The sequence below is a fragment of the Prorops nasuta genome, unplaced genomic scaffold, assembly GCF_024137725.1.
Source record: "Prorops nasuta isolate Cenicafe-Biocafe unplaced genomic scaffold, Cenicafe_Pnas_1.2 PNAS00009, whole genome shotgun sequence".
Classification (NCBI taxonomy): Eukaryota; Metazoa; Arthropoda; class Insecta; order Hymenoptera; family Bethylidae; genus Prorops; species Prorops nasuta.
The window spans coordinates 5218823-5241717 of record NW_027116806.1 but is presented as its reverse complement, the minus strand read 5'-3'; the positions used below and the strand labels follow the sequence as shown (position 1 = coordinate 5241717).

Genomic DNA, 22895 nt, shown 5'->3' with positions numbered 1-22895 from the left:
AAAATCTATTACAAAATTATTGCACTCAATTAACGCAGGCTGTTTCTGAAGACTCTCTGATCTTTAATTTTTAAATCCAAACATCGCTATTGCGTGATTCGCGTGACGTCATACGGCACAGCGACTCAGTCTCAGCTGTTCAGAAGTTTCGATAAATGTTTATCATCGAGGGTCTATAACGTTGCAACCATTACACGATTTTAATGGGGCCTGAAGGGCTGTAATCGCGCAGTCCTCAGGAACGCATTTCACTATCAAAGTGCAATTTTAATATTACACCCCCTGTATACTCAATAAATAAAATATATGACTTTGGTACGCGCAATATTTCTCTATAGAGTCTAATTGATCCAATCACAGTATAGGCAACCTGCGAGAGACATTCTTATAAGAATATTTGAGTATCGTTTTGTTGATTTAAGTCTATCTGGAGAACATCCAAAATTATTTATTTTAAGAGAGTTATGTATCCTTCTGCTCCTCATTCTCGCTGTCTATCTCGTTGACTATTTGTTCCCTGGACTCGCTCTTCTTCTTCAGCCAGGCTTCCTTCACCAACTTTTCCAAAACTAAAAATGGAGACTCCATCAACAGCGAGCCTACGAATGCCAGTAAGCTAACTACAACAATTTCGTGTAAACCAACCAACGTCTGGAAAATAAAAAAAGTATAAGAAATAATCTACTGAACGTCCACCTGGAATTATTTGGTACTTACAGTCGTAGCATTGCTGAAATAACGAGGAGTTCTCGTTGAACTATTCAAGGCTACTTGAAAATTGAAATGAATCAAATAGAAACAATAGGAGATTCGTGCTAATGGGATGTAAAATGGATGAGACAATATTGCAGCTATTGGTCCTTAAAAATGATAAATTATTGTTATTAAATTGTCATTATGAAATATAGAATTATTATTTAATGGAAACGATCAATGCAAGATCAATCCGAGAGAAATAAGAATTTCCTGAATAAAGGTTTAATTTTATATAAATTGCTTCTTGAATTAATATTTTGCAAAATAACATAAGTAAATTATTGATTTATCATCACTTGCTCGTTTATAAATATCACAAGAGTTTATTGAAAAATTATAATTTTGCAAATTTTTTGTGTGGCTCAGGTCAGTTTTTACAGTGAACGTTTCATTTATATAGGGATAAAATAAATACCTCCATAGCCATGAATACTCGAAACAATTAACCAAAGAATCGCAAAGCCCCATACAGGGCGGGAAACAGAGGCATAAAAAGCTTCCAACGCAGCGTTGTACTCGTAATCTTTTGATTTAAAATGCTGGGTCATCATAGTAACAAAAACAAATGATAAAATTGTGAGTAACCATCCAGCAGCGATATGACTCTGCAATACAAACATATTAGTTAAACACCAACAATCGGGTCATAAATTTATTCTCGCTTACTCTTTTCTTCAATTCCAATTTTCTGTTAATAGATAAATAAGCAAAGAGTATCCCTAAGATATAAGGACCAGCTCTGCAATACGTAGCCAAATAAACAGCATTGAACGAATCCATTGTTGCATTGAAACTGTAATGGAAAATTGATCAATTTAATTATCTCTACGATAAAAAAGAAACAGAATATATCCTTACTCGACATTCGCTCCCATCGAAACTGGATATTTATTTGCATAAATTATAGCAGCTGGAGTAATGATCGATATCAGGAAACACGTGACTAGGATGATGTAACCCAATTTAGGTTTCCTAGCCAAAGGATATAGAATTATTGGCGAGAACCAAAATAATTGCATGTCCACTGCCAAGTACCAACAATGAGGAACGCACTAGATATAAACTTCAAAATAAGTAAAAAGAATAAAATAAAAAATGAGCATATTTTGTAAACAAGTATTCACTTACAAATTCATCGCGATTCATGTAATTTTGCACGTACAATAAAATCGTCCACCATTTATCCTTACAATTACTTGCCATTGTGCCCACGATTGGATCCCAGTGTGCACCGGATCCTAATCGTGGCAGAAAATACGTAACGAAGAGAATAAGTGCAAGCAAAGCTGGTGTTAACCTTATGTATCGATGCAAATAAAATGTCACGATATTGAAGGATCGTCCAGTGACCAATTCCTTGATTACAACGTATCCCACTAAAAAGCCACTGATCGCAAAAAATGTATCCACCGCGTAAAACGCGAGAGTAATGTGCAAGGACTTAGCAGAGTCAAGCCACTGAAATTGCAAAGAATATTTTAGAGATGAAATAATTGAATAATTAACGAACATAACAATTGCACTTGGAAACAAATAAATTGGAAAAATAAAACAATATTTACATCTGGAACATCAGCAAAATTAATGTAGCCACCGATCATTCCAATGATATATTCGTGGCCAAGTAAGATCCAACACATACTCAAAAATCTGATTCCAGCCAAGATCTGTATCGTCTCATTGTTCTTGCTCGTGCAGGAAATTATTCGAAGAGCATTCGTGTAAAACGAGAATCTGGATAATTGTTGGAGACGATAGCTACGGTAGTAATTACCTGAAACTCTGTTTGCAATATCGATAATCGTCGCAATGGTCAGAAGCAGAAAAAATATAGAAAAAAACGACCTGAAAAAATAGAAAAAATATAATTTTTGGTTTCACTGAAATTGTTAATTTTTTAATAGTACTTACAGGGTGACAATTGCACCAGTCTCCCATTCTTCTGGTTCGATTTTCGAGCAGGTAGCAGAATTTAGTTGAATGTCAGCTTTGTCAATGATGGGCAAATGTGTTAGGGAATTGTTTAAAATGTAAGCTATGGAATTATTGTCACAAGCTGCTGGTACACAAATGGAAAAAGTGGGGTAATACAGCGAAAGATTACCAATGGCAAAACTGTACATGCAATGTCTTCCACGTAACTCGGTATTTCCTATCATCGTATGTACTCCCATGCATTCGTCGTACATTCCCAGATCCTGTATGTTCCCTTCCAGAATCCCGGATGGAATTTTCGTCGACGAATCTATCACTGAAATGCAAGTTTTTTTTTACAAAATTTTGTAATGGACCTTCAAGATAATTTCGTTACTTTTTAAGGCCCACGTGTCCCTCCGAGCCAGACCCTCGGCATACAGTAAAATTTGGGCAGTGCAGCTTCCATTTTCCGATTTTTCCGCGAAAACATTGTTCACGTGAGACTGCAGCAAATTCTTGGGAGCCAAGAGATTGGACACATTGGAAAATTTGGATTCACCGTAAGACTCTTTGTAGTCAGAGATTCGATAGAATTGCTTTAATGAAAATTGAGATGCCAACACTGTCACGATCAACGACACGATCGTCCCAGGCATGTTTATTTCAGCTACTTCCTGATCTGTGAATGCTGTGATACTAGTGTACTACTGGATTTAACCGTAAATATAATACTGTAGAAACGCTGTGTCACGATGATTATATTTCAGTAGAGGGCCAGTCATTTCTGATATGATAAACCTAAGCAAGTTTGGGTAATCTTTATCCTATATGGAAGAGAAAAGTCTAGTTCTAATAACGCAATAAAATCTTTCGATAGTGCTTCTCTATACCAGATGTTCGTGTTGTGCGTGAAACTAACAATGGTCGAGTAAAACGTCACGTAACAAAATTTCTATTTTTTTTTTTTTTTTTTATTTACAAAGCAATATTCGTGGCTGCAGGTATACCTTGCGTGAATGAAAATGTTTAGTTGCTTATAAATTGTTTTTATAATTAAAATTGTTATTGTTGAAGTTATAGCTTACAACGAACGTGTCTTTATCTCTTTAATGAATAATTTGCTTTGGTAATAGCGATAAACATAATTAATGAGAAGATTAGAGACATTTGTCTTAAAAGTGAAAATTAACAACTTGACATTAGCGCTGGAGCAACGAAATGTAAACAGAAATAGATAATAGTAGAATTCATGACATTGTAATGTTTGGTAATCAGAAAAAAATTAGCCAAGTCAAGTAGTCTGGTATTTAATTTTTTTTTTAGAATAACATTTTAATGAGGAAAGGATATAAAATTATTGCTTTATTTTTTACGAATTTCAGACTCCGAAACTAATATTTATTCTGAAGCTTATCATTGAAATCCTAAAGAGATACAATTTATTATTTATTTCCGAAACATTATTTTGATACTGATTTTCATTTTTCAGGTTCTGCAAATTTCCATCCTACAAAGTTTTCTGTATAATAATAATATAATAAAAAGAACAAATTTTCTTAAAGATTATTTGGGAAATAATAGAAATGCAAGTAACAAACTTTAATACATCTTTATCTGAGAAACTTACAACTAGTGTACATACTACAGTCTTGTACTATGCAATAATTTATGTTCATATTATTTATCCTTAAATCTCGTTAACTTACACTGATATTTTGATTTACTATACAATCTTAGAATTCCATTCCGTAATTTGTACAATGTTTATCTACAAATTTTCTTTTTCTCTCCATTGATTAAACCTGTCATTTCTGCTTCTTCTATATAATCTAACTTAAAAATTATTTTTTCAGTAAACATCATCAATATGAAAATAGGTCATAACACGCATTTCTTCCTTAACTTTTATAATTTCAGTAAACTCTTTATAACATTATATCTGTATATCATATATATACACTCACGTTGTATCATGTATGTATATATACTATATACCTGACCAATTAAATTATTCAAAAATATGAATACCACGTGTTGTATCGATAGTAGAAAATACAACGAAGTGTATACTATAATAGTGAGAGCAGGAAAAAATTGCCTGTTCCCTTTGAATAAACCTATCGGAGCATTTGCAAAAAGAAAAATGTGACAAAGCTGCTCCTTTGCAAGAGGTGTGCAAGACAACTAACTTACCAGATTTTCCACTATTAACGCTAATTAAAATCTAAAGATAATTAATTATCAGACTTGGCTAAGTGCTGTATGGCTTACAAGCAGGATACTGTTCAGCAACGAATCGATAATCTTAAAGCTTATAAAACTTGATGACAAAAAGCTTTCTTATAGCTCTAATAAAGATTATTTTCTGCAAAAATTTGACACAATAAAGAAATCCAAGTGATATCGCCTGCAATTGTGCATCTAAGAGGAAAACTGTGCGTGAAACGAAGGTACTCTTCAAGATTTATCGAGGGATATCCTGATTCTCTTAGGTCTCCTGAATCACTTTCGACTTTATCGGACAAAATTCCTATTGTGCGTTATCAATGAATGGAATTTGCTAGGATTAGAGGTCGTGCTATGCGGTTGCAGTGTCTCTACGTCCAGTAAAGGAAACTATAGAACGTATACCTTTTACCGACGTCTAAAACATAGAAGAAATATATGAATTATTTATAATTCTTAGTTAACAAATAATTTTGTATATACATAAATTACAATTAGAGCTTTTGGTTAAAGCACGTCACGTCTCTCTCTGATACACACGTCCATTCTCTCTCTCTCTCTCTCTCTCTCTCTCTCTCTCTCTCTCTTTCTCTCTCTTTCTCTCTCTTTCTCTCTCTTTCTCTCTCTTTCTCTCTCTTTCATACAAACTATCTCTCCTATATTCTTTCCTCTCTTCCATCCTTCTATCTCTGCAATTCCAAAAATATACCCAAGCATAGCTCGAAGTTTCGCTTTACCAGGACTAAAAGTATTTATGAACGGCTCTGACCTTTTTCTTAGATCCATTTAAAAAGTCCTTGTACATTTCCGAACGTAGATACCTCGAATAACTGTCGCTCTTCATCAAATGATATACGTGGGCCTGCAATCAATTTACTCAAATTGAATTTATAGAGAATTTAAGAAATTCGTAAAATATATAATAATTTATAAATAAACGCGAGATTTTATAATTAACGAAGAATTGTTTGCATAGCTAACCGCAGCAACGTCATAGGACCATCGATCGGGCTTCTCCAAATTTTTCTTTGTGCTCTCATACGAACGGGAGTCAACGTTGATCGGACAGCTCGCGTCCGGAGCTAAAAATTCATTCCAGATATCCGCTGCTTTAATTTGTACTTCCTTCTGAGGTAAAGCTTTCAATTCCTGCACGGTTTCCCAAAATCTAAAATCATATTTGCTTATTTATCGAATTAATTCATCAAGAAAATTTAATGTTCCCCAATTGAGAATTTGTTATGAATAAAGAATTACTATATTAAAATGCTATGCAGATTTTCCCTTATTGAAATATAAAATAAACTAACTTCAAATTTTCACTACTGAACTCCTTATCCAAAAAACGTATAAATTGTTCCCTGCCAATGGGATCTTGCAGTAATTCCTGAAGACAAAAGGCCCATCTCTTCACTCTTCTAGCTGATATTTCCTTCCTGATGATAAGAATTTCAGGTGAACAAATTTCTATTTATAAATTCAATCTAAATAAGTTGTTTTCAAACTCACGCAAATTTGTCTTGTTCCCACATTTCGGGATTGTCGGTGATCCACGGATTTGTCAATTCCGGCTGAACAAAGAACGGATCGTACTCGGTATATTGTTCAAAGTATCCAATCAATCTGAAATAATTTTATGCTTTTGTATCAATAATGTTAAACAAAAAATTGTTACGAATACTCGTTTTCCTTTTTGCACAGCAAATATGGACTTACGCCTCAGCAACTTTGGAAAGTTTGATATTTCGCCTATCGAGTCTCTTCTTTAAAATGTCGATTTCCTTTCGCAGGGACTCCACGGTTGATTTTGTCTTCGACTCGTTCTGGGGCGAGATTCTACCACCGGCAACCCCCAACTGCGAGTGCTTACTGGGCCTCAAAATTGGTTTGTTGTTTCTGCAAGCTTTTTTTATATCCAGCTCCGTTGTATTCACACAGCCAGGCTGAAAAACAAGCAGTCTAGTATTATTTTTATATCAAACATTTAGGATTTAAAATAAGATACTGAGAAATGGAGAGCAGAATATGTCAATCTTAAAAAAAAAAAAAAAAAATATATAAAAGTTGACCATATGCGTGTGTGTGTTACCATTGGTCTATGAACATCCCAAAAAGCTCTTTCTTGACTGTCCAAAACTTTTCTCTCCAATTTGTCTCTCTTTTTGTCGACCTTGCTCTGTGCCTCTGCCTGCATGAATATGAACTCCCACTTCCTGGAGAACATTTTTTGCAATCTTGCGAGGTTCTCCGCTTCGTAATCCGCCAACTCCAAACGTGTTTTATTTTGCATTGTTCTTTTACATAGATAAACCGCTACGATTTTACAACAAAAATTTATTAATAATGCAATTGTGAGATTAATTAATTAATTTTTTGCACATTTTCTCTCTGCAGTACCGTAATCCGTGTTCTCCGGTTCCCAGCAATTCGAGGGCCAGAAATATGGCGTCTGAAATCTGTAAAAGGTGTTGTCGTTCTTGACAGTAAGGCAGTGGTCATCTATAGGGAAAAAATATCCATGGGAAGCCATGAGATGCGCTACATGAAGTGCCTCTGAAATAATTTTCATTTTAATTGATCGTGTTAATGATTGAAATCCTATGATAATAGTCACTAGTGACTAAAGGATCACTCACCCTGATCATCAATGTCCATACTTTTCATCATCCATGCTATTAGATCAGCACCTGAAGACCAAAATTTAACATTTATTTTAGAAAGTGCACGTTTGAAGCTAGCATTCCTTCTATTTATTAATAAATAAAAGCATCCACCTGTAAAAACCGATGGAGTTTTAGTCATAAAATTCTTGACAGTTTTCACAGGGACGCCACTAGATTCGTCCAGCATTTTCTCTACGATGGCCTCCATCTATTAATAACAATGAAAAAAAGTGAGATGAGACAAAACATCAAACAATTGAGATAGAATTATTTTCCAATATCGTATGGATATTTTTAAAATAAGAGGTAGACGTTTGACGAAAATGTTGCTAATATTTGACGAATCTTGGTAAAATTGAAGAATTTAAATATTGTTACTCGCGAGGTTCAGGAAGATTGATTGATATTGCTAAATATTGAGAAAAAAAAATTGTTTAAAGGTTTATTTATCAAGGTGAATAAAAGAAGGCTCGTTTATGTATTTTTAGTACCTTCTTATAGACAAGATAATTAGGAGTGTCTTCGGCACAAGAGGCAGTGATGCGTGGGGATGAGTTCTGTGCTTTTTCCGCCGATTCTTCCGCTTTGTTATCCCGATCGATACGATCCCTTTCAGAAGCTTGATCAGGGTTCCCCTTGACGATACTCCTTCCCAACGGCTTCCGGCGGCAAGCCGATTTTTCGGAGCTCATAGTTACCATATCCACGTCAAGGGAGTCCTAGCATCTATTTCCTGCAAACAAAAAACACATTTATTTTTAATTTGCCATAATCCACTCCTGTCCTAAAACTAAAGATAATTCCTCGGTAAATTTATTCAATTTTAATTTTTCATTGAAAACCATTGAAAATGTCAACATATTATTTATAAAATTTTATCATGATATTTGTATATGATAGTTGACCATTTTTATTGGGAAATTTGTTAAAGTTGATTTGGTAAACGTGCAAAACTGGTTTAAAAATGAAGCTTCCACCGCCAGAACATAAGGGTAGAAGCAAAGAGTATTGATTACCAACGGACCCTGTGACGTACAGCTATATATGATCTTTCGACTTGCAAAAAGCATATCAGATTTTGTTAATAACGATCTACCTTGGGCAAAATGTATTCTCAATAAAAACAAGATCCGAACGATAAGAAAATAATTAATCCATGAAAGAAAAAATACCGATGATTGTGCTGTTATATACAGTTTACAAAAAATTTTATCAGTATAAACATTGCAGATTCTGCTTTTATTTTTAATGAGAGTAAACAATTTCTATATGGATAAACCTTTTCCCTTGTTCGAATTTTGTCTCTTCAAGCTCAGTATTTTTATTTAATTCGAGAAACATTGTTATTTTGTATCATTGATAAAATTCAATTGCTCGAAAATTAATTTGAAATGGAAATTATTGGCTGGGGCATATAAAAGGGTTTAGCTTTATATTGTGCTCATTAAAGGTGTATTCGTTCTATTCTACTGGTCTTTTATCAAGAAGGATTTCCCGTTCCAATAATTTCAATCCCATTTCCTCTTTGTAACACAAGGAGAATGCCTCCTTTATCGGGACGCTAGGGTCTTTCAATAATATCCAACAATGCAAGCAATATGGATTAGTGGCACAAAATTTCTCACTTTGATCCAATGAAATTAACGAAGTACGATCTTTGGAAAGTGGAAAATTATTTCTATAGTAAAAAAAAGACAAAAGGAGAATGAAAAATACTTACGAGAAAGGCTGGTCGTTTCATCGTTCACGAGAAACGATTTTGCAGCTGCATCCTTATTGCAGTTTATGCGCGAATTAAAAGCAGCTTTCCGGTAAATACAAAATTTTCGAAAAAGAAGCTGGGTCCTCTGTGGTTACATGGTAAACAATAAAAGCGTCTCTGTTAAACACTCTTCTATCTACCACTGCTGTCAGAACTCTAAATAATAATCGATTCTGGCTAAAATGCCAAAAAAAAGAGATTTTCCAAAAAGTTAACAAAAATCACTAAAATTTTCTAATTCTTCACTAGAGAATCTCCACACTAGAATCGACTAAAATTAACAAAATATTTAAAGGGTGCATGGAATGAAATTAAAAGAGTTCAGAAATAAATCGTTAATTAATATGGAAATTAGAATAGTAAATTTGATTAAAATGTGTGCAGCGAGAGAATGAATACAAATGAAAAATATCGAGAATATTATCGCGTTTATATGTATATATGAGTGTGTGATAAGTAATCTAAAAAAATGATATCGCGTTTCCTTACCATGAATGAGAAGAATGAGAATCGTTAAGACAGTTAAATTTCAATTGTTATTTCACAATAGTAGACATTCGTACTTCGCGATGATGGCATTTTAGTTAATTATTAAATTATACTTTTTTTTTTGTTCGGAGCACTCTCTCCTTTTACGAAGGTGGCGTTTTAAACGGTGCTGGTGTGGACCAGCAGAAATTCAGAAGTGTTTGAAAAACAGTGAGTGTAAAAATTTGTACGTAAGTGAAGACACTGGAGAGTTGGCGTATTTTCTCGCAAGATTTTCTCGTTGAAAGTGTGAGAATCCGCCATCTCACAGAGCACCCACGCTTTGCTTTAGCAGGCAGATCAAAGCCTTGCGCAGTTAGCTTGTTGTCTTCGCGTATCTCGTGGAAATGCGACTGCGTGAAACAGGAAAACTTCCCCTTTTCATGTACAGTCAAAAGAAACGTTTCTAATTAATCCATTTTAATTTCTCCCTTCCTCTCCGTCGTACAATAGAAGAATGTCGTATCTGAGCAAACACTAATAAGTCATGGAAATGGAAATTGCAATTATTACTAATATTTATTTACAATAATTGTGCTAATAAAATATGTAATGTACATATACAATATCTTGTAAATAGAGAAAAAAAACTGTTGCTAACGTTTTAAGAAATGTTAATTATAATTTAAAATTGGTTTTTCCAGACTTTACGTTTTTTACTGATATAATACTCTTCCATTGTACGACAGTCTACAGAACAATTAATATTATTATCATACAATCAAATGGTCCTTCTTAATTTTAATTTTATTCTCATAAATCAACCTTTTCTTTGAAGTTCTTTTTTGCTTCATTTCTCATTTCACGGACTCACATTAATTCCTATCGAATGCAGCATAGGAAAGAATATTTAATTTTACAGCTAAAAAGATAAAATTTTGTGAATAATTGAAAATTTCTATAGTTTACAGTATATCGAAAAGCAATGAATTTATCTTTAACACTTTAATAAGAACAAATAACAAATGAAATTAAGCAGCTTCATGAGTTGAGATGAAGCGCGTGTGCTTAAAGAAAAAAACAGAATAAGTTCAATATATCGTCTTTATTCTTATATTTCTCGATTTGATAAAATTTTCAAACTCAAATTCTCTTTCATATACATTTCTGCATAGCGTCATATATGTATATATAATATATATAATAATATCGAAGATGACAGTAAAACTTCTTTTAGAGTGACACATTCCTTATGTACAAATTTTAATTCTTACGCATGCATGCACACACACAATCACACGCACGCGTCTCCCAATCACAAACACACAAAATACACACAGGCACAGGCACAGGCACTCGTCATTTTTTATTCTACAGATATAAGAGTGACTGTATGTATGCATGCGTTCACATATTCCTTTATATCCATATTTATGTATATATAATATATTAATATATGCATAGTAAAGTAAATACAGAGACCAATCATAGACAATATTGTTCCCAGTGATTTGCCTTTTTTGCTCTTAAATAATGGGAAACATTAATATATTTTTATCTTGAAAATTTGTTATCAAATGAACGATTGCTCCATTCCAAAGGTTTTCACAGTCAATAAGTTTTACGAAAGTTGTACACGTTGGAACTGTAGAACAAATGTTTTTGGTACGAAATTCATAATTTACAAAAATTGTACATGTAGAAGCGTTTGAACAGATTAATTTGGTATTAGAAAATCACGAATTCATGATTCATCAAACTTTACGCGGTATAACGATAGAGCCAATGCTTTGGTAAGAAATTCATAATTTATCAAACTTTCATAGATTAAAATGTTTAAAAAATCATTTAGTATAAGAAGCTCATGAATTCAGAGTTTACAAAAATTGTACGCATTAAAGCGTTTGAACAGATTAATCAGGTGCAAGACATTAACGAATTCATGATTTACAACAATTGTCCGCATCAGAGCGATTGAACAGATTAATTAGGTACAAGAAATTCACGATAGTTCGTTGCAGCAATAACATTCAACTAATTTATTATAATATCAAATTAAATAGACAAGAAAAAAACAATCGAGCTGGGATCTCGAGGGAAGGATGAATGATCGATGCAAAAACTTGATAGAAATTCGTCACCTGCAGCAAGTAGTGCTGACACTTTAAATTCATTTTATTCTACTCTAGTTTACTTGCAGCCATTAATAGGACTGTTGAATAATACTTTACAATTCTTGAGGGATAAGAAAAACTTTCTCCCCGTCAGAAACGACGAATCTCCTTAGTTAAATAGAACTCAAGGAGACCTCGATAATAATTACGTAATAGCTACGACGTTATGGCTTAATTGTGTTTAATTTAGTATTGATTCCATTAACGATAAAGTACAGTACGAAGGATATCTTGCAAAAAGTAATATACGAAAATAGTGTCAAGTTGACCTTTATGTGAGAAAAGCTACAATAAACTCATTTCCTCGATTCAGAAAGAAATAAATGATTCTCCCTAAAATTTTCTTTCGAACAAGGAGGGATTTGTCTTTTTTTTTTAAGTTATTTCAAGATTTACACTAAAATGACATTCTCGTCTAGACCAGATAACTTTTTTGTTTCACCTTCCTACTTCTACTACATCCTAAGCACTTTGTACATTTTTATTTCTCGTTGAGAATCAAAGACTCAAGTCTAAAAAGTTTCCTACGGCTATACAAAAATATATAGTTATTAATCTGTACTTGTGTATGTATAATAAAATATATGCTACGTAAGAATTAAAATCTAAACACAAACAAAAAACAATAAGAATTTTAAGTTAAGTTATTAGCAGCCTTGCCCACGAATATACTGACTTGAGTCCATATTTGCAGTTTTTCTAGTGCTATTTCTTCAAGTTCCTTCTATTCCCTTAACAAAGTTTCTTTTGTTTTATAAACCGTACAATCTCTTTTTGTTTGCATAAGTTAAGAGATGCAACAATTCCCAAGTGATGAGAATCGAACGATTCGCAACGGTTTAAGCTATGATTCGCATGACGCACAAATACATTAACAGTTTAAAATATATAATTTGTTGTTTCTTTTTACATAATAATACATATTTGTGTAATTCGAGAATTTTTCTTTCTTTCATTTTTAGTAGTTTTTAGACAAGTTCGCTACATTAAGATAATAACTTTTCAGGCTTCTCTTGTACTTGATCATCGGCCTTTGCAAGCAATCATACTTTCCCAATAAATTTCAACATTTTTCATTACACATTAAACATTATTTACACGTTTTATAAAATTGTGCTTCAACGATGATCGATGCTCTGGTTTATACATATATATATATATTCTTTATCTTATCTTATTTCATTAATTCTAAATAATTCGACGCGAATGTTCGCGTGGAAAACTCAAACATGATTTGTTTTCATCCATAAAATTATTATCCGAAAGTGTCAAAAAAGACCTATATGGTGTCGATTCACCTTCGTTGATACGCAGTCATAAAAAAGTTAACAAATAAAAACCGTAGGTATGAAATTCGTTTCTGTCAAACGGGATTAAGTTGTACACGAATCGAGACGTTTACTTAAGAAGTGGCCTAACAGATTTTCTAGAAAATTTGAAATTGATTTTTTTTATTTTTCGAATATATTGAAACAAAATTTTCAGCAAAAAAGTGTGGAAAAGTATAAATAGCTAAAAAGCCTATTTCAGATGACTCATGAAAGTCTGAAAGCAATATTTTCCATAAACTTTTAATATAAAATTACATTCATCATCATTGCAAAAAGTGTATGGGTTAAGTCACTTGCAGTAAACGTCTCATTTGTTTTCTTAATTAATTTATATGACGTTAATAGTCTAGCTTGATCTTACTTTTTAATTCTTTTAATCTATCGATATCATTCTTATTATGGCAAGCCCAAACCTATAGTTTGTTTGTTTTCGATAAAAGCGATTCTTCCAAATAAAAGATTGAACAAATTTCTTTGGAGTGTCCATTCACTTCTTCGTTGCTGTATAATCATAAAAAACCTAGCAAATTAAAACTGAAATACTTTCCTCTCAAGTGGAGAGCGAAAGAAGATCGAGTATATGAAATTCGTCCGATTGGAGTGGATTTAATTATTGAAACATTTTCTTCTGGTCTTGATTTTTGTAAGATTTCTAAGTTTTATCATCTTTCAAATGCGCCAATTTATATAACGTTGGTATTTAGGCTCCAGACTCTTTTTTAACTCTTCAAATTCGTCGATTTCCTCGTCATCGTCATCTAAATCACTATATTCCACTTCTTCGTTCGTTTCATTATCGCTCTCCTCCTCGCTTTCTTCATCGGAGCTACTCATTACTGAAAAAAAAGAAGAATATCTATAATTCAATCGCTTGATTAGAACTCCAATATTCTCTCCCTCTCTGTTTCTAAACTTAAAATAGCCAGATTTTTTATTAAAAGCCACATTGAAATTACTAAGAAAAAAAAATCCACGAATGAAATGATTAATTGATTAATTTCACATACATATAAGAGAGATCTGTGATACATACCTTTTAACAGCTAATAAAAACTGTCAGTATAATTATTTACTAGACTCTTTGGATCTCGACAGTGCTAAGGGGTGAAAACATTCTCTATAAATGATCATACTTAATTGGTATGCACAAGCAGAGCAAATAAACGGATAAATTAGTAAAGACAAAGAAGTTACTGGTCACAAATAAAGAAATTAAGGACGAAGAGACTGGGCGTAAAAAGAAATAGAAGCAAACAAGAAACTTTCTTCGTCGAAATAAAAAAAGCGAGGCAATAGTAAGCTCTTTATTGAGTGAAAAAATAATTAAAACAACAGAATCACCAATTACAAAATCATAACCTGTAGAACAATGAAAAGAGATATCAGATTTTTACCAGAAAAAATTTCCTTCGTAATTCGTTATAAAATCTATCTTTCGCTTGTATACCTTTCGATCGATGTTTTTACCCCTTAACGATTTGTATGATAATAAATCAAATCAATTAAACGTTTCTTTCAAAGAAATCATGTAAGTATAAAATGAAAAGATAAAACAAAATAGATTCCTTAAAAGTACTCTTAACACTGAACCTATCGTATAGGCTAATTATTTGCTGATAATGTTGTAATAACAACTTGCCATACAGATAACAATGACTAATTACAATGGTAATATAAGCACGATTATGTTTCCACGATTACAACACAGCTTGCCTTTAATTCTTGATAGGTATAGAGTTAGCAGATAACGTATTAGATTAACAAGGCTCACTTACCTCGTAGGAGATTTAGGGATAACGGTATCACTATCTTTGGAAATGACTCCAGGAGATGCATTGCTGAGAATATCGATACCAGCCATGGAGCAAGCAGTGGTCACAACAGCACATTTAACGATTTCAAGATACGAGCAGCTCAAATCGTCCATATTCGCACCCTTTCTAACGACTTCCTGCTCCATTTCGCTGACAAGGTCAACAGCAGGACATATAGCCTCCCCTTGTTGTTTCTTCGTGGAGTCTGTCTCGGGTTCGACCTTGGGAACGCAAACAGAGGAAGACTCGGATCCGATACCAGAGTCTATACTCTCCTGGAAGCTGTCCCTCGGTTTCCCCCGATCCTCCCGAGGCTCCTCGTCGTTGGTGGACACGGTCTCCTCGATCCCCGAATCTTGACTATTCCTATGTACCTCGGGCTTCTCCACCGGGAGGCTCGTCGACGACAAGGAAGTCGGTAGAAAATTCGCCGGCCTCGAGCCATTCGAGTTGTTGATTGGAGAGAGTTCATCGATGGACGTTCCATTGCTGGAAATATCGGTCATGCAGAATATTAGCTCTTCAACTTCTGACTTCTCTTCTGAATGGCATTTGGCAGACGCCTTTGTTTCCTCCATACCCTTGCCACAAAAATCCACGGTTTCCTCTCCTTCGTTTTGATCGTCCCTCTGGGATTCGGTTGGGATCTCTATCGCTATTTCTCCTTTACTCGTCTCGAGATTACAAATCTTTCCAGTCGCTTCATCGTCACCCTGATCCTTGGATATTTCCAGCCTACCCATTTCGCTTTCAAAATCCTTATCCACTGGTATCGTATCGTCTTGAACCTCACTTTCTACCTTGGATTCCAGTTTTTCGGAAATCATCTCCGTCGATTCTTCATTGCCCTGGTCCTTCAATTCTTTCCGCCTATCCGTTTCAGAATCGGAAATCATATCCAAGGATATATTCTCATCCAGAATTTCAGCTTCCATCTTGCTTTCCAGTTTATCGCAAACCATCTCCGTCGATTCTTCGTTGCTCTGGTCCTTTGATTCTTTCCGCCTATCCGTTTCGAGATCAGAAATCATATCGAAGGTTATATTCCTATCCAGAATTTCAGTTTCTACCTTAGAATCCATATCAATAATATCGGGCTTGGAAACTATCTCCGTTGTTAGTTCATCAGCTTCGGTAGTAGTGTTGACTCTAGCAGAGTCTCCTTCAACCAACACACGATCCGAAGCCATCATCGTTGTTACCAGATCATCGTGTATTTCAGTTTCTATTTTAGATCCTATTTTATTCGAATCACGATCAGAATCCATCTCTGTCGTTGTCTCTGTACCCTGAATCTCATCTTCCATCTCGGGCTCCATGTTATTCGTCTCGTGATCAGAATCCTTCTCTATTATTATCTCCTTATCCTGAACTTCATCTTCAATCATGGATTCCAATTTATTCGTCTCGTGTTCAGAATCCATCTCTATTGTTATTTCCTCACCATGAAATTTATCCTCCACTTTGGACTCCAAATTATTTATCTTACTGTTAGAAAGCACCTCCATTTCTTGTTCGTTACCCTTATCCGTAGCTTTGACCTTGAATTCCTCGTCTCGAGACTCTCTCCCAGGACAATGGTTATCTGCAAATTCAGCTGATTCTATATTAATTTTATTTACAATTGTACTGTCGATATGCGTTATATCGTGCCTGTGGCAAGTTTCCTCCGATTTGGTTTGATTTGGTACTCGATGCTCGCTCTCCTCATCATCCCTACGAATATTGGTAACTTCTCCCAAATTCATCTCAAAATTTTCCATATCTACAGCAGATCCCCCGAGAGCTCCTACTGATGAGCCTCGACAGTCAGCTCTCGTGAGATCCAGACCTATTTCATCGTCATTCAAATTTACATAGTCCAGTCGACCTACAATATTTACATTATCTACTACTTCTAGATTATCACAATTCGCATTAGTCGCTGAAAAATTATCACTAGTCAGGTTAATACTGTCTGACGGGATTGTTCTATCACATATATTTCCCACGCTGGAATCTGTATAGCCTACGGAAGCCTCGGACTCCGTCTCTCCCACTTTATGGCCACTCTCACTCAACTCCAGAACAGAGTATTCAGGTATATCGTTTAATTTAGGTACGCATACAGTCCTCTTATTTTCTGGAACATTATTCGTCGGAGCATTATTTACAAATTTGGAGCAAGCGTCTGAGTGAGCCCTGAGAGTATCGTTCGAGGAACGTTCCCTCTCGTCAATTGATTGCACATTTTCAGGTAACGATTGATTATTTACAATTGGAGCCGAGTCTTCGTCAGGCTTAATGCTTTGATTATCGAACGAAGCTTCGGTTCGAGTCTCATGATCATCAGTCCGAGTCTTCGGATTATGCGAAGGCACGGTCAAATCCATTTTCAACGAATTTATCATGCCAGTAAGGCTGCTGGTTGCAGCTGCGTGGGATACATCGATCGTTCTTGCAGTTTGCTGCTGTGTCTGGATGCTCCGAGATTGCTCCTTATCCTTCGTCCAGGAATTCTCCTTCTCATCCTTGAAATACTGGTGCACCTTGTCACCTAAAACTAATACGTTATTAACATTTTCGTTCACAGCGATCCTCAGCTCAGACTGTGCGATACTGGTGGCTTCCGACAAGAAATGGTTAGGTCGCTGGAACAGTGCCAGCAACTTTTTCAAATTGGAATTTTGCCTCTGGGCAATTGCATTATCTTTCGTCGAATCCTGAGCAGCACTTTGCGTCTTTTCCTCGTTATTACATTCACGCACCTCCATGGAAATTGTTGAGCTCCCCAACTCCTTCTCCTGACGTTTAATGGAACGACTCAACTTTTCAGTCGAATCCTGAGCAACACTGCTTATCTTTTCCTCAGTCCTATCCTCGAACACTTCCATGGATATGGCTGAGCTCTCTTCCAGCTCCCGACACTTAATAGAACGATCCAACGTGCTATTGCTATTGCCAGGATCAGCGTGATCCTCGAACTTATCCCGATCGTTAACGGAAGCCTCGTGTTCATCGTTTTTAACAATGTCGTTGAGGCTCTTTGTACTATTTCCCTGTTGTCCAGGCTCCACGCTAAAAGCCTCTACGCTACCCGTGTTTTTGCGATCGTCGGTAACCTTGACTTCCGGTTTGACCAGGCCGTCAGGATCGGCAGTATCGTCAACTTTGTAATCGAAGCCGATCGTGACGTTGGATTTGGAAGAAGATACGACTGGTTTTGGTGAGGCTGATGAGGAGGAGGAAGCGGAAAAGGCGGGTTCGACAATGGATACGCGAAACCTGGAGGATCTGCTGGACGTAGAGGGGAAAAAATTGGATAAAGAACCGAAGGACGGTGGGGTTATTGGTGAAGAGGATGCTGAGGAACTTGTCGAGCTCAGCGAGGTTTCTGGTACCCTCGAGACGACAAATCGGTTACGCGATGGACTCGGGACTGGACTGGCTACTGGTGATGGGATTGGACTAGGAGCTGGAGAACGGAGGCGGCCACCACTACTCCGCTTCGGCTCGAGCATGGAACGTCCTCCGTCTTCAGGACGTATTGAAGCCATGGGTGGAGGAGAACATGGCAGTGTTTGACAGGTTAGCGAGATTTTACGGGAACTCGCGCTACAATATCTACTTTGATGCTGGGGACTCTCTAGGTCTTCCGTACTTTCATTCGATGGACGATTCTTTTCGTTCCTCGCGCAACAGTCACGAATCTCAGCTACCAGGTCCATATATTGCCGCAGGCTACCATCCTGTTTGGCAAACAAATTATTTAGAATTTTATCAACAAAAAGTATTATCTTTCTCGTAAGATTAGATTGTGTTATTGCTATTTTCAAATTGTTATCATCACTGATATCTTAACGCTGTTATTATTATCGTTATTGATATTTTTAAGCTATTATTATCATTATTGATATTTTTAAGCTATTATTATCGTTATTGATATTTTAAAGTTATTATTATTGTTTAATAGCTTAAAAAGCTTTCGTGTCAAAACTTACGATTCTCTCACGTGGTTTATCGTCCAAATCCAATTGAGTGATGTATTTATTTTTTATTATAGCGTCCATCAAAGCTTTCATCCCTCTCATCTGTATGCCGTTGTCTCGTAAATCTATTCTCTGCAAAAATAACAATCAGATGTCGTTATAATTGATTTCTCAGTTTTCAACGAAGTAGAATCGTTACCTGTAAAACTTCATTATTCTCCATGACCTCCACTAATGCGAGGATTCCATAACAAGTTAAGTCGGTTGATTGCATTCCCAATTGTAAAAGAGTTCGGTTTTTAATCAAAGCGTCCTTGATAACAACCAGCGTTTCACTGGTAAGAGAATTCTTGCCAATGTTTAAAGTCTCCAGTGTCTTTGAGAATGTCTGTATTTCAATAATTTATTAATATTATTTTTTTAACAATTTATAGGAATTTACAAATTAAATTACTCACTATAATGCGAGCAAGATGAGGTGATGCTTTCTGGGTTAATCGATTATTCCATAAGATAAGTATGCTCAATCCTTTTCCTTCCTTATCGTCGCTTACCTGATTTATCAACCCATCTAACATATCGCGAACTCCTTCATCTTGGATATTATTATTACTACATAAAATAAATATTACTGTGTAAAAATCTTATTACTATTATTAATATTATTTTCTTTATCAAATACTTACCTGATGTCCAGCAATTGTAAGTGATTGTTTATTCTGAGAAGGGAACCAAGCTGTATAGCATCGTAAAAATCAAGCCCGTTATCCGCTAAGTAAAGCTCCCGTATTCCAGTATTTAATTTGAGAGAATTGACTGTCGGGAAAACTTACTGGTTAGATGTACAAGAGAAATACTATGGCTCAAAAAGAAATATTTTTACCTAACATCACAATAGATCTACCAGAAAGTCCACAGTTTTCTAGTTTAAGAACATTTAAATGGCAGACTAATCGTATTGCGCGACTCAATATATTCATAATTGATTCGTTAAGTATTACGTCCCGTGCCTCCAGCTGTTCCAAACACTGTGTCTATGTAAACAAATTAATTTTAGAATATATTAACATTGTTGTTTTTTCATGTTAAATAATTTATCATCTGATACCTTTTTAATCATATGGGAGCATGCTTGCCAGCCCCTCAGTCCAATATTTTGATTGGCTGAAACATTTAAGTGTTTAGTGGATTCGTAATATTCCAGCATATCAAACAAAATGACTGCACTCTGTAAATTGAATTAAAATTTATGATTATAAAGTTAATAACGTTTCATAACAGCTTTTAATAATTATTTAAATACCTCATCATCCAAAGATGTTGCTTCTAAGTCAATTCGTTTGAACTGAACCCGTTTAAAAATTTCCTCCAATGATTCACAGTGTTGCTGATCAAGTGTTACTCCTTTCAAAGAAAATTCTTCACAACGCTCATCTAATACATCTAATTTCTAAAATTATAAAAAATTGTCAAGTAATTTCTTAACCCCTAAAAAAAATGTTTAACTTACCTCTAATTGAGCTACAACATTCTCCAATGGAGTAGTATTATGTTTCGAACATGAATCCTTATATGCTGATATTAAGTCATCCTGATTCACATTTTCAGCTGAAAAAATACAAACTGTAAATACCAAATCTTAATAATATATAATTTAACTGTATGAAGATATTATACTTTTTAATGCTTGTGTGCATCCTATTTCTAATCTTTCAATATTCTTTGCTTTCGCCAATTAGTATTAATTATTTCTAAATTATTATTTTTAAAACGTTCACTGCGGATTTGGTAAGTGATTCACCAAAACTTGTATATGGTGGTAATGATTAGAATGCTATTTTTATATCCTCAGAGTAATTATCTCAATAGGATAAAGAAAGATGCAAATTTTAAGCCTGTAAGCAAAGGGAAAAGATGAAATTCAATTTTCATCTTTTCTTAGTATCATTTTCTTATAAAGAAGTGATTGAATTATTTTTTGCCCCCATTCTAAAAAGTCAATGTGATATCTTTTTTTTAGCTCAAGAAAAATTACTAAAAACTATAATTCATCATAATCTTATGATTTCTTACTTCTCATTCCACAGAGAACGTATTAGTTTAATTTACATAAACCCACAAAGGCACACACATAAATGTACAGATACACAAGTTTAGAGATAAAAATAAATTTAATATTTATAGCATGTGAAAAAAAGGTTAAAAATTTCTTAAACCAAAACTCAATTTATATCTTATACTTATCTAAAAATTTTAAATGTACTACACTCCATGGTTTAAAAATAAGCTAAATTTATAATTAGTCTATAGTGCTAGTTGTGAAATCTTAAATATTCTTAACTTGACACGGTCTATAAAAAACCTAATAGCTTTGTTATTCATTGCATGCATATTGTATCAATACATACATATTCTGGGATACATTAGATTGTTTTAAATAAGTTTATCAATTTATCATATTATTCATTGGAATATGTAATATACTAAGACAGAACTTTAAACAAATTAATAAGACTAATAAATACAAAATATCATAGCTTGTTTTAAAAAACAAATAATTCTTCAACAGTATTTGGAAAAAAGAAGAATAAAAAAAGTATACAAGAATATTTTCTCGTAAAGTTAAAACAAGGTTTAATAGACTCAGCTGATCGTTTTCGATAAATTCTATGACTGATAGACAATGATTGATTTTCTGGAGTAGTATAATTTGGAGAAGTAAGTCTCACCGTGTTTCCAGGGGTTCGCAGGCTCCAGATATCCAGTGACCAAGTGAGTGTCATTCGTTGGGAAACTCACTCGACGTGGTGGTTGTTTCTTGGTCCAGGCCAAGGCACTCCGAATTTGTTTGCCGTCGACCCATATAAACGGAGAGGCCGGGATTGATCCCGTACCAAATCGTGGCCTCCTGCCGGAATACGTTGGGGTCGTCGTCGTCGTCGTCGTTTGTGAGGATTCATCGGACTTAGTCTCGGCTTTCAAGGTCGTAACAGAGCTCTCGCTGATCTGCGTTGTCGAATCCGCTCCTTCGCTCATATTTGCAATATCTCTAACATCTTATACGTCGAAATTGCATCACAAGGATTTCGAACTTCCTGGGGAACGGTCGTCTTTTCCGACTTCTTCCACAACTTGTCACCGCGCCTGGTTAAAACGGACACTAACTACTCACACTCCAGCCGCCATCTTTGTTGCTATCAAGTCTGCACACCACATTTCTCTCTTTCTGCTTGTTACCCCGTGTTGGCTGTATTCTTTACTCAGTTTGAACTTTAGTCCAAAATAACCCCTCCTTAGACCTCCAGGATACAAAACACAAGCAATCCATTAAAAACTAACCTAAAAATTAGCTTATTATTAATTTCTCCTCTGCCACCATAGCTTAATAAATTTGTCCGGTAATTTTTAACTTGTTTGGATAACTTTATTAACATAAATGCCTGTTAAAACTTATTTTAAGGTCTTTTAGTTTTTGTTCTTTTGGAATTCTCGTAAATCCGCTTGAAATATGAAACAATTTTTTTCAAACAATACTCAGAGCAATAATCTGATATTTATAGGACAGTTATTTTCAAAAATTAACAGTTATGGAATTAAACTAAAATTATTTTTCTACTTTTAAAGTTACACTAGTACAATGATCTTTGATATGAAGATGATCTTTTTTAAAATAATCATTTAAATTTCCAGATGATTTTAATTAAGTATACAATTTATGTTTGATTCACACTAATCATTTTACATAGTATTTTTAAAAATATTTTAGAAACGAAGAAAGATTTTAGTTCGATTTGTGCAGTATGTTATTGTAGATAA

At 34.6% G+C, this 22895-nt stretch overlaps 3 protein-coding genes across 5 annotated transcripts; all 3 read right to left on the bottom strand.

Annotated features, from left to right (window-relative positions):
* Positions 1-10: 10 nt before the first annotated feature.
* LOC136776374 (nose resistant to fluoxetine protein 6-like) lies at positions 11-3580 on the bottom strand. Its single transcript, XM_066731843.1, has 9 exons — positions 3068-3580; positions 2668-3007; positions 2319-2601; positions 1885-2214; positions 1615-1808; positions 1423-1549; positions 1172-1361; positions 718-860; positions 11-651 (listed from the first exon to the last, which is right to left on the bottom strand). Exons 1-9 carry the CDS (start codon positions 3327-3329, stop codon positions 463-465), a joined length of 2058 nt encoding a protein of 685 aa, XP_066587940.1. The 5' UTR covers positions 3330-3580; the 3' UTR covers positions 11-462.
* Positions 3581-3852: 272 nt separating this feature from the next.
* On the bottom strand, positions 3853-18804 carry RSG7 (Regulator of G-protein signaling 7). 2 transcript variants are annotated; one of them, XM_066731630.1, is made up of 13 exons: positions 9814-10196; positions 9283-9409; positions 8054-8295; positions 7674-7770; positions 7536-7586; positions 7297-7452; positions 6989-7212; positions 6616-6842; positions 6409-6522; positions 6210-6335; positions 5881-6067; positions 5669-5761; positions 3853-5317 (listed from the first exon to the last, which is right to left on the bottom strand). In XM_066731630.1, exons 3-13 carry the CDS (start codon positions 8261-8263, stop codon positions 5252-5254), a joined length of 1551 nt encoding a protein of 516 aa, XP_066587727.1. In that variant the 5' UTR covers positions 8264-8295; positions 9283-9409; positions 9814-10196; the 3' UTR covers positions 3853-5251. The 2 variants fall into 2 exon arrangements, with proteins under 2 accessions (XP_066587727.1, XP_066587728.1); XM_066731631.1 differs by lacking the exons at positions 9283-9409; positions 9814-10196 and adding an exon at positions 18752-18804.
* LOC136776239 (uncharacterized) lies at positions 10885-22686 on the bottom strand. Of its 2 annotated transcripts, none has more exons than XM_066731628.1 (11): positions 21809-22682; positions 20590-20687; positions 20383-20529; positions 20188-20307; positions 19963-20113; positions 19766-19895; positions 19538-19691; positions 19279-19467; positions 19092-19211; positions 15073-18839; positions 10885-14133 (listed from the first exon to the last, which is right to left on the bottom strand). In XM_066731628.1, the coding sequence occupies exons 1-11, from the start codon at positions 22113-22115 to the stop codon at positions 14124-14126; spliced, it is 5193 nt and encodes a 1730-aa protein (XP_066587725.1). In that variant the 5' UTR covers positions 22116-22682; the 3' UTR covers positions 10885-14123. The 2 variants fall into 2 exon arrangements, with proteins under 2 accessions (XP_066587725.1, XP_066587726.1); XM_066731629.1 differs by lacking the exon at positions 10885-14133 and having other exon boundaries at positions 15231-15600; positions 15692-18839; positions 21809-22686.
* Between the last annotated feature and the right edge of the window lie 209 nt (positions 22687-22895).

What these genes read in the sequence shown, in the direction of transcription:
- LOC136776374 (XM_066731843.1), bottom strand. Translation starts at nt 3,329, where the DNA reads ATGCCTGGGACGATCGTGTCGTTGATCGTGACAGTGTTGGCATCTCAA. An exon ending in ATTTTGCTGATGTTCCAGAT is followed by an intron (nt 2,215 to 2,318) that starts GTAAATATTGTT and finishes TTGCAATTTCAG; the next exon opens with TGGCTTGACTCTGCTAAGTC. An exon ending in AATTGGAATTGAAGAAAAGA is followed by an intron (nt 1,362 to 1,422) that starts GTAAGCGAGAAT and finishes TTTGTATTGCAG; the next exon opens with AGTCATATCGCTGCTGGATG.
- RSG7 (XM_066731631.1), bottom strand. Translation starts at nt 8,263, where the DNA reads ATGGTAACTATGAGCTCCGAAAAATCGGCTTGCCGCCGGAAGCCGTTG. An exon ending in AACTCCATCGGTTTTTACAG is followed by an intron (nt 7,587 to 7,673) that starts GTGGATGCTTTT and finishes TTTGGTCTTCAG; the next exon opens with GTGCTGATCTAATAGCATGG. An exon ending in TGGGAACAAGACAAATTTGC is followed by an intron (nt 6,336 to 6,408) that starts GTGAGTTTGAAA and finishes TCTTATCATCAG; the next exon opens with GAAGGAAATATCAGCTAGAA.
- LOC136776239 (XM_066731628.1), bottom strand. Translation starts at nt 22,115, where the DNA reads ATGAGCGAAGGAGCGGATTCGACAACGCAGATCAGCGAGAGCTCTGTT. An exon ending in TGCGAACCCCTGGAAACACG is followed by an intron (nt 20,688 to 21,808) that starts GTGAGACTTACT and finishes GTATTTTTTCAG; the next exon opens with CTGAAAATGTGAATCAGGAT. An exon ending in CAACATCTTTGGATGATGAG is followed by an intron (nt 20,308 to 20,382) that starts GTATTTAAATAA and finishes TTCAATTTACAG; the next exon opens with AGTGCAGTCATTTTGTTTGA.